The sequence below is a fragment of the Puma concolor genome, chromosome A3 (genome assembly GCF_028749965.1).
Source record: "Puma concolor isolate L17-30 chromosome A3, mPumCon1.1.hap2, whole genome shotgun sequence".
NCBI lineage: Eukaryota > Metazoa > Chordata > Mammalia > Carnivora > Felidae > Puma > Puma concolor.
The window spans coordinates 54,523,224-54,540,281 of NC_141669.1; the positions used below are offsets into that span (position 1 = coordinate 54,523,224).

Genomic DNA, 17,058 nt, shown 5'->3' on the forward strand with positions numbered 1-17,058 from the left:
CTAAAGAATTATTTTTAATGTAGACTTCCTTTACCTATGTTCTACTGCTTGTTTTCTTTTCTGGTTCAGTTCGCTTTGTACTAGTCCTTTTTATTCTAATTTTGTTTTTTCCAAATAAGTACTCCTTTTTTTGTGAATTCTCAGTAGGTGTTAACATGTACCATAATAGTTGTTTATCTTTGGTAGTATCTGGTGAACAAAAGATTCCAGCCATTTTCCCTTAAGGAAATATCTTAGTCCATTTTTCCCTATTATTAAATTATTTAGGTTTTATTTTTCACATCTTTGATATTTATAAGTTGTTTATTGTTACTGATATTGATACCAGGATCATTGGATATAAGAAAAATTATTCCATCTATATAGTTTTGTAGGGTCCATGTGTTGCTTAAAATATTTCGGAAAATGTTTTAAACAATGCTCAATATATAGGACATAAACCACGAATTTGTTGATTGATTAATCTAAAAAATTTTTTTTAAGTTTATTTATTTATTTTTGAGAGAGAGTGTGAGCAGGGGAGGGGCAGAGAGAGAGGGAGAGAGAGGGGGAATCGCAAGCAGGCTCTGCATTGTCAGGACAGAGCCCAATGCGGGGCTCGAGCTCCCAAACCTTGAGATCATGACCTAAGCCAAAGTCAGACATTCAACCAGCTGAGCCATCCAGGCGCCCCTGATTGGTTCATTTTTTTAAGTTAAATTTTACCTGACAAAGTGGCAGTGATGGAAGATATGTGACTAGCTTTATAAGCTTTGCAAAAACTAAACATTTATTTGCTTTAGTCTTTTATATTAATGAGAAATACCCCTTTATAAATGTTTCACCACCTTTCAATAATTTGAAGTGAGAATTTTTCTTTTTTTCTTTCTTTGTTTCTTTGTTTCTCTCTTTCTTATTTCTTTATTTCTTATTTATTTTAAAGTTTAGAGAGAGAGTGCATGTGCACTGGGGAGGGGCAGAGAGAGAGGGAGAGAGAGAATCCCAAGCAGGCTCCACCCTGTCAGCACAGAGACTGATGGGGTTGGAACCCACAAACCGTGAGATCGTGACCTAAGCCAAAATCAAGAATTGTATGCTTAACCAACTGAGCCACCCATGTGCCTCTCTTTTTTAAAGATGACTCTAGCTTCATATTTCTGCACATCTTAGACATAATTATGCAGATGAAGATTTTGTCATAATTGTGTCAATTTTGTTTCATTAGTTAAATTTTTTATTAAATATTTGTTCATTTGCAGGTATATTTGCTTACTTAAACTACCATGTTCCTCGCACAAGACGAGAAATCTTGGAGACCCTAATCAAAGGCCTTCAGAGACTGGAGTACAGAGGCTATGATTCTGCTGGTATTTCCTTTTAAAAAAATATTAATAGGTTCTACATGATTCTTGAATCTATATAAAGAGGTTTTATTTGTTGCCTAGATTCTTTAGTAATGTTTATTTTCGAGTAAACATAAAAAGAATTTTTATCTTTTATTATGTTCAAAGGGTTTATTCATGTAATTTCAACAGTATTACCATTTATATTACTTCTTATGGATATTTTCCTTTGTTGAGAATGTTACGATAAAAACATAAATGACCTGAGGCATGTTCATGGTAGAACAAAGTTCTTGAAGGCCTTACTTTATAAATTATCTTTTTTCTTTCTTGTAACTTTAATTTCTTTTTCTCTAAGGATTCCCTGCTCTTGGCATATAAACTTGCCTGAGATTCTTCCACCTTAAATAAATGGCAAAGCAAATAAAAATACCTTTTTGTCAGCTTAATGGTGTATTCTAGCTCCTTTCCTTAACCATGTTAGGGGTCCCCAAGACCACCTCCCAAGGAGGACTCAGCATATAGTTGTACTCATGACTAGGATTTATTCCAACAAGAGAATCCAGAGCAAAATCAGCAAGGAGAAAAGACACATGGGGTGAAGTCTGGAGGATATGAGGCACAACTTTTGAGCATTCTCTCCTGTTGGAGTCCCACATTGTGCACTTAATTCAGCCAGCTGTGACAACGTTGTGAAATGTGTATCACTGAAACCACTCAGTGCCCAAGCTTTTATTTGAGGCTGCTCGCATAGATCCCATCTGCCTAACACGTACCACAATTCTGGACTCCCAGAGTGGAAGCAGATGTTCAGTATAAGCCACATTGTTTGCAGTTAATAAGGTGCAGTAAACCATTCCCTTATCAATTAGGTAACCCTCCTGAAATCCCAGGTTGCCAGATGCCAGCCAAGGGCCAACTTTGCAGGCAGACCTTTCTAAGGAAAGCGGTGTCAGGCTTGCTATGTTAAGCCTTTTCTGTACCTTTGACATTGCCGAATGTAATGGGCACTTACTTTCCATAACTTCCTCAGTTAATAGAAAGTGAATTCCTCAGCTCCTTTGTTCATAAAATTCTCTCCTTCCTTAGCTTTTGGATAACACATATTCTCTTCTTAATATGCTGGTTCTTTTGTTTGCTTTGAGGGCTACTTTTCTTCCACCTTTGCTTAAATATTAATGTTCCTTAAGATTCTTTCCTACGCCCATTTTTCTTACTTTGTATCGTTATGGGTGAGCTCTGACTTCATCAGCCTCCCATATGTTGGTGATGAATAACCCACATGTATTTCCCAAGCTGCAGACATGTATTTCCAGTTGCCTCTTAGAATTTTCTTCCTGGATAAACCATGATACTATAAACTTTGCATGCCCAGAAGTGAAATGAACATACTCCCCACGCTGTTCTTTCTGTATTCCTTTTATCAGCAATCATTCAACAAGTCCTGTGAGCCTAGAAGGTATCCCAGACCCAGCCTGCCTTCTCACATTGCATCCAGCCAGTTCTACCCTCAGTATCACTGATCTCTGTCTTCATCACCACTGTTTGGTTCAGGGCCTCCTCACTTTTGCTTTCCTGTAGCTATCATCTTCTGACAGCTGTTCCTCCCTTTCAGTCTACTCCGTTTCCAAAGAGAGTCTTCTAAACATTTTTGGTTTCTCTACTTAAAACTACTCCATACTTTTTTAGTACCTTTGGGTAACTTTTTCAAATTCTTTAGAAACTTAAGTAGAATTTCGAGGAATGTGTTCCCTGATTGTCCTTGTGTATTTTGCTTCTGAGGTAGGTGCTGGCTGATCTTCTGGGTTTCTCCATGGTGCTCAGGGTGCCACCCAAACTATAGTGCTTCCCCCCCCCCCCCCATCTGTGGTACTTGTATCATATAATCCAAACCCACACTGTATTGTAATGATTTGTTCCCTCTCTTCTGAGTAGACCCATTAGAAATTTGAAGATAAAAATTGAATTAATTTCATTTTTGTTTCTAGCAGCTATCATGTTTCTTGACATATAATAGGTTTTCAGTAAATGTGAATTGATGAACAAATGAATTAATTAGATGAAAAAATAATTTGTAATTAAAAGTTGTGTCTCATGATGATAATCTAAGTTTCTAAATCTAGCTTTTCTGCCTCTCGATGATTTAGGTGTGGGAGTTGATGGAGGCAATGACAAGGATTGGGAAGCCAATGCCTGCAAGATCCAGCTCATTAAGAAGAAAGGGAAAGTTAAGGCACTGGATGAAGAAGTTCACAGTAATGTACTTAGTTTGAATTTTGTCCCCTCTCCCCTCCCTTTGTTTCCTTCTCCCTCTCCTAACAAATTCCCTTTCCATACTTGGGGTTCATTTAAGAAAAGTGATGTTTAAAGTGGAAGGAAGGGAAGAAAAGTAGTTTTGTTATTATCTCTGCTAGTGTGCAGTATACCTTAGCTTCAAAAATGACCATATTAACTAGGGGAGGAAATTAGCTAGGTACGTTGTGTTCACAGCAAGCTCAGTATCCGAAAATGAAGGAACCACCATCCCTGAGGAAGGCCTTTCATAGAGCAAAGGTATTTTTAGTGGTGCACTTATTCTAGTGTCTTCACTTTGGAGTACATGCCTAGTTTGGACATATAGTCAGTCTGGATGTTGCCCTTTTTAGTAGGTCTGCTATAATTAGGTAACTATCATGTTTTCTTTCAGATTTTCTTACTTCCCTGGTATAAAGTAGTTGCCCAGAGATACATGCTGCATTAAAGAGGATATACTTCTCAATATGTAGTTCATAACATTATGCTTAAACATTTTAATTTTTCACAGGAAACTTCAAAACAAAACGAAAGCTTTGAAGTAAATTGGAAAAAAAAAAAAAAAAAACATTAAAAAAAATCTTCCACAAACCCCAGGAAGCAGTAGGTTTTTTATGTACCTGCTCAAATGGATGTCATGATAAAGGAGTGCAGGTAGAAGAGGAGAATGATAGACTTAGTCACTTTTTTTTCCACATAAGCCAAACAGTTAGCCTTGTAGTACTTGTTTAACAAATTAGATCAATACTTACGTTGCATGTATTGTGGGTAAGATTAGTTTAGGGATGAGGCAGGCACCCAAATAACTATACTTCAAAAACTGTAGTATAACTATTCGGTCTACTGTGTGTACCTGTATACCAGGCTGATTATATAGTTTCCATAGGAGAGAACTTCCATAGAAGTTTCCAAATTGCTTAAGGATTCAGGGGAGAGCTAGGTCCCACTTGAAGTTGGGCACTGTTGGAGAGACTTGGGATGTATAAGGAATGCCTACTGATTCTATGTGGGCAAAGAGGGTGAGAAGGGAGGACCTTCTGAATAGAAGAGCGTCGGCAAAGATAAGAAATAGGGAAGCCAAATTTGATGGAATGGTCCTTTCACTCTACATTATAGGTAGTTGAGTGTGGGAGGCTGGAAGGCAGATTGTGACCAGAATCACCATTTTTGTATAACAGCATATTGAGACTTGCCACCTCCTGAAGGAAAGTCAGAAAGAGAGTGGAGGATTGGGAACTTGCAGACATTGCTGGTGAATTTGTAACTGATAAATCACTTTGGAGAGGAAGCTGGCAGTATCTAAATGGAGATGCCTATACCCTGTGACCAAGTGCTTCCATTCTTGGGCGTATACTTGAAACTCTATGGATAAGGAGATAGGACAAGATTCATTGCAGCAAAATGGAGAAACAACCTAAATGTCTACCAGTAAGACAACAGGAGACTAAGTTGTATGTGGTATAGTGAATGAACACATGTAGCTTTTGAAAGGAGTATACTGGATCTGGTTCTGCATGTGGGAACATGGATAGGTTGTGGGAACCTAATGTTGAGTGAAAAAATGAAAAAAGCATCCTTAGAGATGTATAAAGTTAGTACCATTTAAAAAACAAAAGAATACTATCATTTGTGAACACATGTTACTGTCTCTATTAGATGTACAAAGGCACAGGTGGAGAAGTGCTCCATTAACCTGAGAATTCCCTGGGGAGGAATGGGATGGGGCCAGGGCATAAAGGAGGCACCAATTGCATTTTTTATGTTTTAGATCTTAAAAAAATCTAGAGCACAAATGGTTAGACGTTAACATTTGTTAACTCTGGGGGTGGGTATTTGGATGTTTATGGTATTCACCTTGTTACTTGTAGCAAGTTTCAGTTTTTGACCCGTTAAGACAAAAGAGAAAGGAAGTCATTTCAGAAAAGGCCATTAGATTGGTTATCAGTAACTTCTGACTTCAATAGTAATAGATAACATTTATTATTGGTGTGTCCCAGACATTCCACTGAGTGCCTTACTAGTGCTTAGTATAACCCATGAAGTAGGTAAAACTATCATCTTCATTTTGTAGATGAGGAAATTGAAACACAGGAGTAAGTACTGTCATAGAGAGTAGGTGCTGTCATTAGATGGTGTCGATAGTAAAGGCAGTGAGATTTGGTGGCAAAAGAAGGCTGTTATTCTAGGACGTGATAAAAATTTAAGGTTGTTTTACATTTTACATCATGAGATGTAAAGCACGAATGGCTATATGTTAACATTTGTTATCTCTGGATGTCATCCAGACTTGGGTTCCAATCCTGTTTCTGCTTCCTATTAGCTATGACCTAGGGCAGGTTCTCTGTCCTCTTAGAGCCTCAGTTTCTTTATAAAATGGGGACAGTAGTACCTAATAGAGCATTGTGAGGATTCAGTAACAAAATGAATACTTCTTGAGTGCTTACTATATTCTAGCCATTGTGCTAGGTCTTGATGACACAGTAGAGAACAAGATAGGCAGACTCCTTGGCTCAGTGGGACTTACTGTCTAGTGAGATGGCCAGACAACAAACAAATATATAATGTTAGGTAGTGATAGGTGCTGTGAGGAGAAAATACAGTAGAGGTGACATTTGAGCAGAGACCACATTATTTTCTGAAGGCGGGAGATTTTAGGCAGAAGGAACACCAAGTGCAAAGACTCAATGTGGGCTGAAAGTCAGTGGGCTAGCCAGTGAGGGGGAGAGTGGCACGAGATGAGCTGGAGAGGTGACTGAGGGCTAGGTCATATGGGGTCTTAAGAATGATGGACTTGGGCGCCTGGGTGGCGCAGTCGGTTAAGTGTCCGACTTCAACCAGGTCACGATCTCACGGTCCGTGAGTTCGAGCCCCGCGTCGGGCTCTGGGCTGATGGCTCAGAGCCTGGAGCCTGTTTCCGATTCTGTGTCTCCCTCTCTCTCTGCCCCTCGCCCGTTCATGCTCTGTCTCTCTCTGTCCCAAAAATAAATAAACGTTGAAAAAAAAAATTAAAAAAAAAAAAAAAAGAATGATGGACTTTACTACATATGCCATGGGAAACTATCAGAAAATTTTGCATAGGGGATTGACATGATTTAACGGGGTCACTTTGGTTAGTGTGCAGACTAGATTGTACAAAGGAAAATTGGACATCGAGAGACCAGTTAGAATTCTGTTGAAGGAGTTTGGTTGGTGGTTGCTTGGGTCATATTGATAGGGATAGAGTGATGAGAAGTTGTTAGTATCTAGCATCAAGTAAGTTCTCAGTAAATGGTAGCTGTTGTTATTTGTAAAAGATGTATTGAGAGCTTTGATGTGTAATTGTAGAGGGGTGGAGAGAATGAGAATGTACAGGTAAGTAGGGGCCAGATGGTGAAGGGCGTTGTATCCCATGGAAAGGTACTGGGACTTTATCTTGTGAGAAAATGGCTCTCTGGTTCCATGTTAAATTTGAGGATCTTTTTATAAATCCCTGTGACCAGGTTTAAGATGATTGAAATGGGTAGCTAGGGATGCAGACCACTTTTTAAGCAATGGAAATCTGTTCAAGGATTTTAAGCATTGTTTCCTGATCAGATTTGTGTTTTAAAAGGACTCCTGATTAGCCAGTATAAAAGCCACAAAGACTGCTAAAGTAAAATGCATGACTTTTCTATTTGAGACTTCTGAGCAGTTTGCTCTTCTTTTAAAAAAAAAAAATTTTTTTTTAATGTGTATTTTTGAGAGAGTGAGAGAGAGACTGAGCATGAGCGGGGGAGGGGCAGAGAGAGAGAGGGAGACACAGAATTCAAAGCAGGCTCCAGGTTCTGAGCTGTCAGCACAGAGCCTGACATGGGGCTCTAACTCACAAACCGTGATATCATGACCTGAGCCAAAGTTGGACGCTTAACTGACTGAGCCACCCAGTCGCCCCAATGTTTCTTTGTTTTGAGAGATAGAGAGGGAGGGAGAGAGTAAGTGCACAAGCAGGGGAAGGGCAGAGAGAGGGAGAAACAGAATCTGAAGCAGGCTCCAGGCTTCAGCTGTCAGCACAGAGCCCAAGCAGGGCTCAAACCCACAGACTTCGAGATCATGACCTGAGCTGAAGTTGGATGCTTAACCAACTGAGCCACCCAGGTGTCCTGTAATAATTAGTTTAAATATAGATTCTAGCATTATCTCTACAGCATGATTTAATATTGGAATTTTTCATTTTATATTCTTCAGAGCAACAGGATATGGATTTGGATATAGAATTTGATGTACATCTTGGAATAGCTCATACCCGTTGGGCAACACATGGAGAACCCAATCCTGTCAATAGCCATCCCCAGCGCTCTGATAAAAATAATGGTATGAACACATTCTGCATGCTTTGGAATGATTACAGAGGGATGGCTAATGGGAGAATGAAGACTCTTATGTTTTCATTATTTTAATTTTTTTTTAATCTGGAAAGTTTCGGACATAATCAGAAGTAGACGGTATGTAGAACCTGATGTATCTGTTACCCAGCTTTAACATTTATCAATACAAAATCAGTTCTATTTCTCTATATTCCTCCACTCAGATTATTTTGGAAGTTCTCCCTTTCTCTCCCTTTCCCTTGCAGTTTACTGTGTTGTTTGTCCTGTAGAGTTTCCTGCAGTCTAGATCTTGCTATTTGTATGCATCCCATGGTGTCATTTAATATGTTTCTCTGCCCCTTCTATTTACTATAAATTGGTATGGTATTGATTTACGTGTGGAGGTATATAACGTTTAGGCATTTTTCTCTTTGTATTAGTGGCCATAGATCATTGCCAACATTAATTATTTCTTTAGGGATTTGTAAAATGGTGATAGTCAAATACTGTCATTCATTTTTCACTTATCTCAAATACTTCTATAAAAAGAAACTTCTCCATATCAACTGCTTAGTTACCCAGAGTTACAGATTATATACGAGAGGATAAATATTTGATATTTTCACTTTACCATTTTTCAAAGATGAAGTGGTTCTCATGTTCTAAGATAAATGAGTTTCTTTTTATTATTATAAACTCAGATTTAAAATATTGCATTTTTTAAAAACACAGAAGTAATAATGTATATTGATGTACAAATTTTCCCATCTTTGGCCTTTGGAGCTAATTTAGGTTGGTTCCTGAGTCCTTTTGACATGACACCAGTAGGCTTAACAGTCTTTGTTATTTTCTGGTAGGTTGAGATGTTTCAGGTTCATCTAATTTTGCCCCAGACTTGGAATCAGCCATTTCTCTAAGGACCCTTAGTTCCTTTTAGTGGAAATGGTATATAAAGACTAGAAACCAGGTGCTTATTAGAAGTGCTCATGCACCTAGGCCTTTTAGGTGGACATAGCTCTGTGGGTGGGTGCGTGCATGTAGAAGTTGAAAGATAAAACACGGCATAATATTACACTAACACTTCCTATTCACATCCAACGCTGGAAGGTTTTTACTTGACTTCCTTGCTCTGATAGATTTCTTTCCGATCACACCTAAAAACTCCATTCTTAACACCTGCAACATAACTTATTTGATTTATTATGTCATCTACATACACTGGAATCCTAATACCAACACCATAAGTATGTTTACTGTTCTTTGTTAATTTTTTGTTAGTATTTTTGTCTTTAGAGTGTATCTCTTTAGAAATATATAATCAAATTACTGTGCTTTCGAGTCACTTGGAATAATTCTCTGTGGTCGTGGTATAATCAGATACATTATGTTGATATGTTTTATTTTAATTTTTAGGGATTGACCATCTTTAAAAATTAATTTTATTTCGAACTATGTGCATAATTCTGAAGTCATATCAATAAAATAAGTCATATTAAAAGAAGTCTAATTTGTATGCTATTTCCTCATCCTTATTCCTTATCTGTAGATAACCATTTAACACATTTTTTAGTCCTTAAAAAAATTTTTTTTTAATGTTTATTTTATTTCTGAGAGAGAGAGAGGGAGAGAGAGCATGAGCAGGGGAGGGGCAGAGAGAGAGGGAGACACAGAATCCGAAGCAGGCTCCAGGCTCCAGGCTCCGAGCTGTCAGCACAGAGCCCAAGGCCGGGCTTGAGCTTTAGGGCTTTGTATCTAGCAGTCAGCTGTTTATGATTCTGTGTTCCAGCAATAAAATGTTTTTCTTAGATTTATTTTTGTAGTATCATTTGGTGGTATCTTTTTTCACTTAAAAATCTAGTGAAAAATGTGTATTATTTGATTTGTAATTAATTTAATTCAAGCTCATTTAATATCAGCCCCAAATGTCAGATCTTTAAGTATATTTAAAAACATTTTGATAATTTAGTATTCTAATTTTACAATTGTTTTTTGTTTTAAGTAGCCTCCATGCCCAATTTGGAGCTTGAACTCATGACCCTGAGGTCAAGAGTCACATGCTCTAGCAATGAGCCAGCCAGATGCCCCAGTATTCTAATTTTAAAGAATAATTTTTAAGAATTTTAAATAAAAATCCATATTAGTGCTCTTTACATACACTGTTGAGGGCTATAAATATTGCCAACTCCTCTAATCAAGAAGATGAAAATTATCCTGCCACATATGTATTTGATCTTGGAATGCTGTTTTAACATTTATTTATCTGACATTTTAAGAATTGTCTGGATCTCAGACAATAGTCTGAGTGAAATAGTGAAAAATACTATAGATCTAGATAGCTGATCTTTCTTTTTTCTTTTTTAATTAAACATTTATTTTTATTTTGTGTGTGTGAGAGAGAGAGAGAGAGAGAGAGAGAGAGAGAGGGAGAGAGAGAAGCATGTGCCAGGGAGAGGGGCAGATTGGGGGAGAATGGGGAAGAATGAATCCCAGGCGGGCTCCGTGGTCAGGATAGCTGGTTTTTCTTATTCTTTAACTTCAGTTCTTAAGCTCATTTAATGTAAATCAGGTAATTATTTTAGTTTGAAAGTCTTTCTCTTTAAATTTAGGAATTTTTTATGCAGAAGAATGAATGAACAAAGAAGCGAAAATAATAGTTGTATTGGTCACCTTTTTGTTTTGCAAATGAAGAAACCCCAGTAAATTTACCCCTTTCTTAGGGTGGGATTAGATTAGTAGTTTAGCCACAAATGAAATTGATGTCTCTAGACCCCAGTTTATTATATTCTATACTGGATAGTCTGTATCCACCTCTCTAGCACAGTGTGCTTCCACTAAACCACGTAAATAATGCTGCTGATCTACTCAAGGATAATCTGATAATGAAAAGTAGAAGATACTTGATTACACCTGGAATTCTAGCATGTGGCTTGATAGTTGTGGCTGTTGATAGTGTTTACTAGACCTGTAATTTTTTATCATCAATACTTTTTATCTCTTTTAGAATTTATTGTTATTCACAATGGAATTATCACCAACTACAAAGACTTGAAAAAGTTTTTGGTAAGTAAAGTAACTTGAAAAGACACCAGGCTTTGAGAGCAGTGAGTTTATTTGTTGGGGTTGCAGCAGCACCATCTCGGTATGATCAAGTAATTCCCAAGATGGCTACAAGGGTTTGGTGGCTTACTGGACTTTTCTTTGTGATAGTGGAATATTTTTGTTTCTTATGTGAATGACAAATAATTACTTTACAAATAATTACTTTAAAAATAATTATTTTATTTTTTAATATTTTTTCAGTGTTTATTTTAGAGAGAGAGAGAGAGAGAGAGAGACAGAGCACGAGAGACAGGGGAAGGGGCAGAGAGAGAGAGAGACACAGAATGCGAAGCAGGCTCCAGGTTTTGAGTTGTCAGCACAGAGCCCGACGCAGGGCTCAGACTCACAAACTGTAAGATCATGACCTGAACCGAAGTCAGATGCTTAACCGACTGAGCTACCCAAGTGCTCCATTGTTTGGCATTTTTAGAAGCTTCAGGGTATATAAGAAGAATTAGGACAGATTAAATGAAGGTTCTATGCCCTAAATAGCCATGTACTGTATAATATTGTTCATGATGATGACCTTCATGAGTGCCTCTTGGGGCTGTCCAGTTGAACTTTTCTGCAGTGTTAGAAGCCTGTATCTGAGCTATCCAATGTAGTAGCCACTGTCCACATGTGGTTATTGAGCTGGTATGACTGAAGATCCAAATTTAAAATGTTACTTCATTTTAATCAGTTAAAAAAATTTTTTTTAGTGTTTATTTTTGAGGGAGAGAGAGAGAGAGAGAGAGAGAGAGAGCGAGGGAGGGAGGGGTAGAGAGGGAGACAGAGTATCCGAGGACAGTTCTGAGCTGTCAGCTCAGAGCCCTACATGGGGCTGGAACCCATGAACTGTGAGGTCATGACCTGAGCCAAAGTCAGAAGCTCAGTTGACTGAGCCACCATGCACCCCTCATTTTAATTAGTTTAAATTTAAATAGCCACATATAGCTAATGGCTATTGTATTGGATAGTGTGGTATCATTACCCAAGAAAGAATCATTATATTCATTATGGAATTATTGTTTTGTGGGTGTTATATATTCCAAAATATTTTAATTATTTAAAATTTAATTAAATTTTTTTTTTTTCAACATTTATTTATTTTTTGGGACAGAGAGAGACAGAGCATGAACGGGTGAGGGGCAGAGAGAGAGGGAGACACAGAATCGGAAACAGGCTCCAGGCTCTGAGCCATCAGCCCAGAGCCCGACGCGGGGCTCGAACTCACGGACCGCGAGATCGTGACCTGGCTGAAGTCGGACGCTTAACCGACTGCGCCACCCAGGCGCCCCTAAAATTTAATTATATAAAATTAAAGTTATTATTTAAAATTATTTAATTATTTAAAATCTCGGGGCGCCTGGGTGGCTCAGTCAGTTAAGCGTCCGACTTCCCCTCAGGTCATGATCTCGCAGTCTGTGAGTTCGAGCCCCGCGTCAGGCTCTGGGCTGATGGCTCAGAGCCTGGAGCCTGCTTCCGATTCTGTGTCTCCCTCTCTCTCTCTGCCCCTCCCCTGTTCATGCTCTGTCTCTCTCTGTCTCAAAAATAAATAAACGTTAAAAAAAAAAATTAAAAAAAAAATCTCAAAAATTATTTTGAGAGAGCAGGAGCAGGGGGAGAGAGAAAATTGAAAGAGAATCTAACAGTGTGGAGCCTGATGTGGGGCTCAGTCTCATGAACTGTGAGATCACGACCTGAGTCGAAATCAAGAGTTGGAAGCTTAACTGACCACCTGGGTGCCCCTATAATTTTCTTAATTTATATGTGGCATATATAAGTATATATAATTAAAAGCACATATTCAGTTGCACAAAATACTTCACTGTTTTGGGTTTGCTATACTTAGATGGTGACCTTCATTTTGAACAATGGATAATGGGAAATGGTGGTCAAAAAATATTAGAAGTTGGTTAGTGAAATTTTTGAGGAAAAAAATTCTGTAGAAAAGATTTGGATATCATGAACATTTTCTTAAATGTGTTAATTTTTTTCCTTTCTAATTACAGGAAAGCAAAGGCTATGATTTTGAATCTGAAACAGACACAGAGACAATTGCCAAGCTTGTTAAGTACATGTATGACAACCGGGAAAGTCAAGACATCAGTTTTACTACGTTGGTGGAGAGAGTTATCCAACAATTGGTATTAAACCACACTTTTTTCTTTAAGATGGCTTTAACTATAATCCCTAGATCAAGAGTCGTATGCTCTACAGACTGATCCAGTGAGGTGCTCCTAAACTATAAGTTTTAAGTTTTTTAAAAAATGTATCTGTTTATTTATTTTGAGAGAGCGAGGAGAGAGAGAGTAAGCTCAGGAGAGGGACAGAGAGAGAGGGAAGAGAATCCCAAGCAGGCTCTGTGCTATGAGCACAAAGCCCAATGCGGGGCTCTATCTCAACAAATGGTGAGGTCATGACCTGAGCCAAAATCAAGAGTTGGACGCCCCTAAACCATGCTTTTTAAGATTATCGCCAACATTATCACAAACTCTTAAGATAAGCAGGAACTGTGCTAATTTCTTAAGTATTTTTGGCTTTTCCCATATATATATTACTATTCAACTTGAGAATGTTTTTTGTTTTTTTTTTAAAGTTTATTTATTTTGAGAGAGAGAGAGAGGCACAGAGAGAATGGAGATAGAATCCCAAGCAGGTTCCACTGTCATCGCAGAGCCCAACATGGGGCTTGATCTCAACGAACCATGAGATCATGTCCTGAGCCGAGATCAAAAGTCAGACACTTAACTGACTGAGCCACCGAAGGTGCTCTTCAACTTGAATAATTTCGAGGGACTCTGACTGACCACTCCCTTCCCACACACTTAAAACTCTACTTTTTCAGTAGTTTGTGTCATGAGAATTAAAAATAATCCAAAATCAAAGAGTTTTTCTAAAAACACACAAACCCATAGATACCACACACAAACATGTACACAATAGATGCATTCAGGGGTTCATCACTTTCTTCCTACTCACTCAAATGTTCTTCTCAGTCAGTAACTTAGCACAAGGGTAGCTTCAGTGAAATGCACACTCTGTTCTGGTATAATGTCTGCATGTCTCTGAGCCAGTATAGTCAATTCTGTGTTTTTCCTTATGGGGATTTTTCCTTGGCCTTGTAACACTATAGAAAAGTATTTCCCAGCTTAAGAAAAAAAAAAAATGGCATTCTTTTTGATCCCGTCTCAGTTGTCCTAGTTAAAGATTAAGGATATCAGAGACCCACAAAAATCCAAAGGCATAGGGATTACTGTCCTCCCCACTCATAACTCTAGCTTTCTCATTTAAAAGCCCTTCACTTTTCTCTGAAGGTCCAGCCCTCACTTCCTCCTTCTACCCAAATCTTATGATGTCTGCAACAAAAGGAGGAGTCAGGAAGATGGAGAAAATAGAGGCTTGTTCCTTCTCTTTACTCAAGACAGAGTACTGTGCCTTTCCAGCCTTTTCTTGTTTCTATTCATTATATAACCCAGTTTGTGTTCTTTGGTGGTCCCTTATCTCTCCTACCTCCTGTTCCTTCTTTATTCACTCCTGAATTCCTTAGGTCCTGTCCCTGAGGAGATTGGATTGAGGGAGTGGTATGGTGTGCATGTTAATGATTGTGATGGTGTATATTTTTATCTCTAGTAACAAGGTCAACAAGCATGGAGGTTAACAGTGGTATAAAATCACTGGACCAGAGAATGTTTTTGGATATTGAGCTAGGGGTCTTTTCTAATTCTCTCCTCTTTGCACTCTAACATCCGAGATAGGATGTATCTATTGAAAAGTGTTGACAGTGTGTTAAAATAGTGTTTTAAGTAATAGTCTGTTTTGGAGCTACTATCTACTGAGTGTATTTCAAGAGTGGGCTTGGTTAAAAAGTGTCTTGGATACACCAAAGCTCAGGAATGAGTGTCTACCTAAAATTTAGACTTGTTTTTAACTTTAAAAAGAGCAGCATGTGAACAAAAAATTTCTGTGCTGAAGCCAGTATGTTTTAGGCATTTCACATTTTGGTAATTGGTTGTAATAAATATCGCTAATGTATTTTTTTTCTTTATAGGAAGGTGCTTTTGCACTGGTATTTAAAAGTGTTCATTTTCCTGGCCAAGCAGTTGGCACGAGGTACATGCAGATTTAATAATGACTAATGATTGTATGCATTTTGAAACATTTGAATTATAAGTGTATTCTCTGTACATGATGGTTAACCTTTACTGTAAAGACTTGCCCTTTCCTAGATCTGCATGCCATATGTCGATGTTTATTTTTCACCACTATCCATTTTTCACCACTCTTCCATTTCACAGAACCCCTTCACAAAGCAAATATATTTTGGCATTTTTAACTGGCCTTTGTCTCTAGTGGGACACTGTGGTTACTTTGTGAATTTGGATATTGAATGTTCTCTAATTTCAGGCCCCCAACTTTAACTTTCCCTATTTTTTGGAAGCATACATCCTAAACAGATTCCTAGAGAATTGTACTATCACTACTTTTGTCAGGATATTTAGGCCTGATCATGATGTTCTTTTTAGAACAGTGAGAAGCCCTAATATTTGCAAATTCTGTTTATGCTGTGCTTTTGTTATACCTGAAGTCGAGCCTGGAGGCATAGTTTAAACATTATTTGAAGAATGTTGGTTCATTAAAATTTGTATCAGTGCATTATTTATGAAAATGGCTTAATTCTGTCTTAATTTTGCACCAACAGACGAGGTAGCCCTCTCTTGATTGGTGTACGAAGTGAACATAAACTCTCTACTGATCACATTCCGATTCTCTACAGAACAGGTAAAAATTAATCTTACATAATGCCATGAGGAAACTGTATAAATTGAGTGCAGTAGATATAAAGAATTGTTTCCATTAAATTGAAATGAATGCCTCTTTGGTTAGATCCACACATATGTATATGTAGTTCTGTCTAGACATGAAAAGGATTTGTTGTTGTAATTTCTCTGACGAGTAGAATTTTTTTCTGTTGTATATCCTTAGCTAGGACTCAGATTGGATCAAAATTCTCACGGTGGGGATCACAGGGAGAAAGAGGTGGGAAATGCACTCTGCATGGATGGGGAGGAATCTTACCCTCTTTTGTTCATTCTTTACTAATTCTTTGTTCTTGGAGTGAATGAATGTGCTGGGCCTCTAAAAATGTGCTTTTTTTAATGGGGAAACATATTTTGACATTTTTCTAATTTGCAGAGTATATTTTGTCTGTCTGCTTTTGGCATTTAGAAAACTGCTTTTAATAATTTGTTTCTTTAAAATTTCTGAGATTGAAATTATAAAATTTATTTTTTTGTTTTAAGTTGAAATCACGTAAGATACATTATTATAAGTAAGATGCTTACATTGAGAAAAGAGCATTGTGTGTTAGGCTATTGTAGATTGAATTCAGTGGTAGTTATTTGAATACTGTATCCTAACTTCTCATAAAATTATGTTTAAATGGTCTTTATTTTATGCATGACACTTTCCTTTTAGATTTGTATTCAACATCTTGATTGCTTTGTTTGAAATTGGAGTCTTTTTTATTGTTTATGTTTGAAGTTTATTATTTTTTTATAGGACTTTCAGCCATACAAACTATGGATCATTTTATTGATATAATTAGACCCCCAAAATGGCATGCTCTTTTCATTTACTTATTAAAAGCTTTCCATGTAAAAGATAGGGAGTGGTAAATTCGGAAAATTGAAACCCATATTATTAATGTACAATTCTTGGTTTCTTGAAAAAAAAAATAGCAAAGGACTCTAAACCTCTTCATCTTTAGATAGTGGCTGCTTTAGCTTTTTTATCTAAAGCAGAAAGTTACTTCCTTAAATAGCCTTCGACCTTGAAATGGTAGGATTTCTTCTTACATTCTCCTCCCTCTCCTTCCCTTTTCAGAAGAAAAACTAGTTTACCAATGAGGGTATAGAATTTTGGATCCAGAGTTGCAGATTTCTGTTAATAATCCTGCTCCTGTATACATTACCTTTGTGTTATTATCTTGCGCATTTTCTTAGACTGCTTTTAGAAATAACGGAAAAACATTGGCTAAG

At 37.5% G+C, this 17,058-nt stretch overlaps 1 protein-coding gene across 2 annotated transcripts in view; it reads left to right on the forward strand.

The window, feature by feature from the left end:
• Positions 1-17,058, forward strand: part of GFPT1 (glutamine--fructose-6-phosphate transaminase 1) — a 57,104-nt gene that overhangs the window by 9,430 nt on the left and 30,616 nt on the right. Inside the window, exons 2-9 of one of the 2 annotated variants that reach the window (XM_086700954.1) lie at positions 1,239-1,346; positions 3,470-3,577; positions 7,818-7,943; positions 10,938-10,996; positions 13,030-13,164; positions 15,069-15,130; positions 15,720-15,799; positions 16,004-16,057. In XM_086700954.1, coding sequence (XP_086557080.1) covers positions 1,239-1,346; positions 3,470-3,577; positions 7,818-7,943; positions 10,938-10,996; positions 13,030-13,164; positions 15,069-15,130; positions 15,720-15,799; positions 16,004-16,057 — 732 coding nt within the window. The remainder of the gene's footprint in view (positions 1-1,238; positions 1,347-3,469; positions 3,578-7,817; positions 7,944-10,937; positions 10,997-13,029; positions 13,165-15,068; positions 15,131-15,719; positions 15,800-16,003; positions 16,058-17,058) is intronic. The other variant, XM_086700955.1, reaches the window with a different exon arrangement.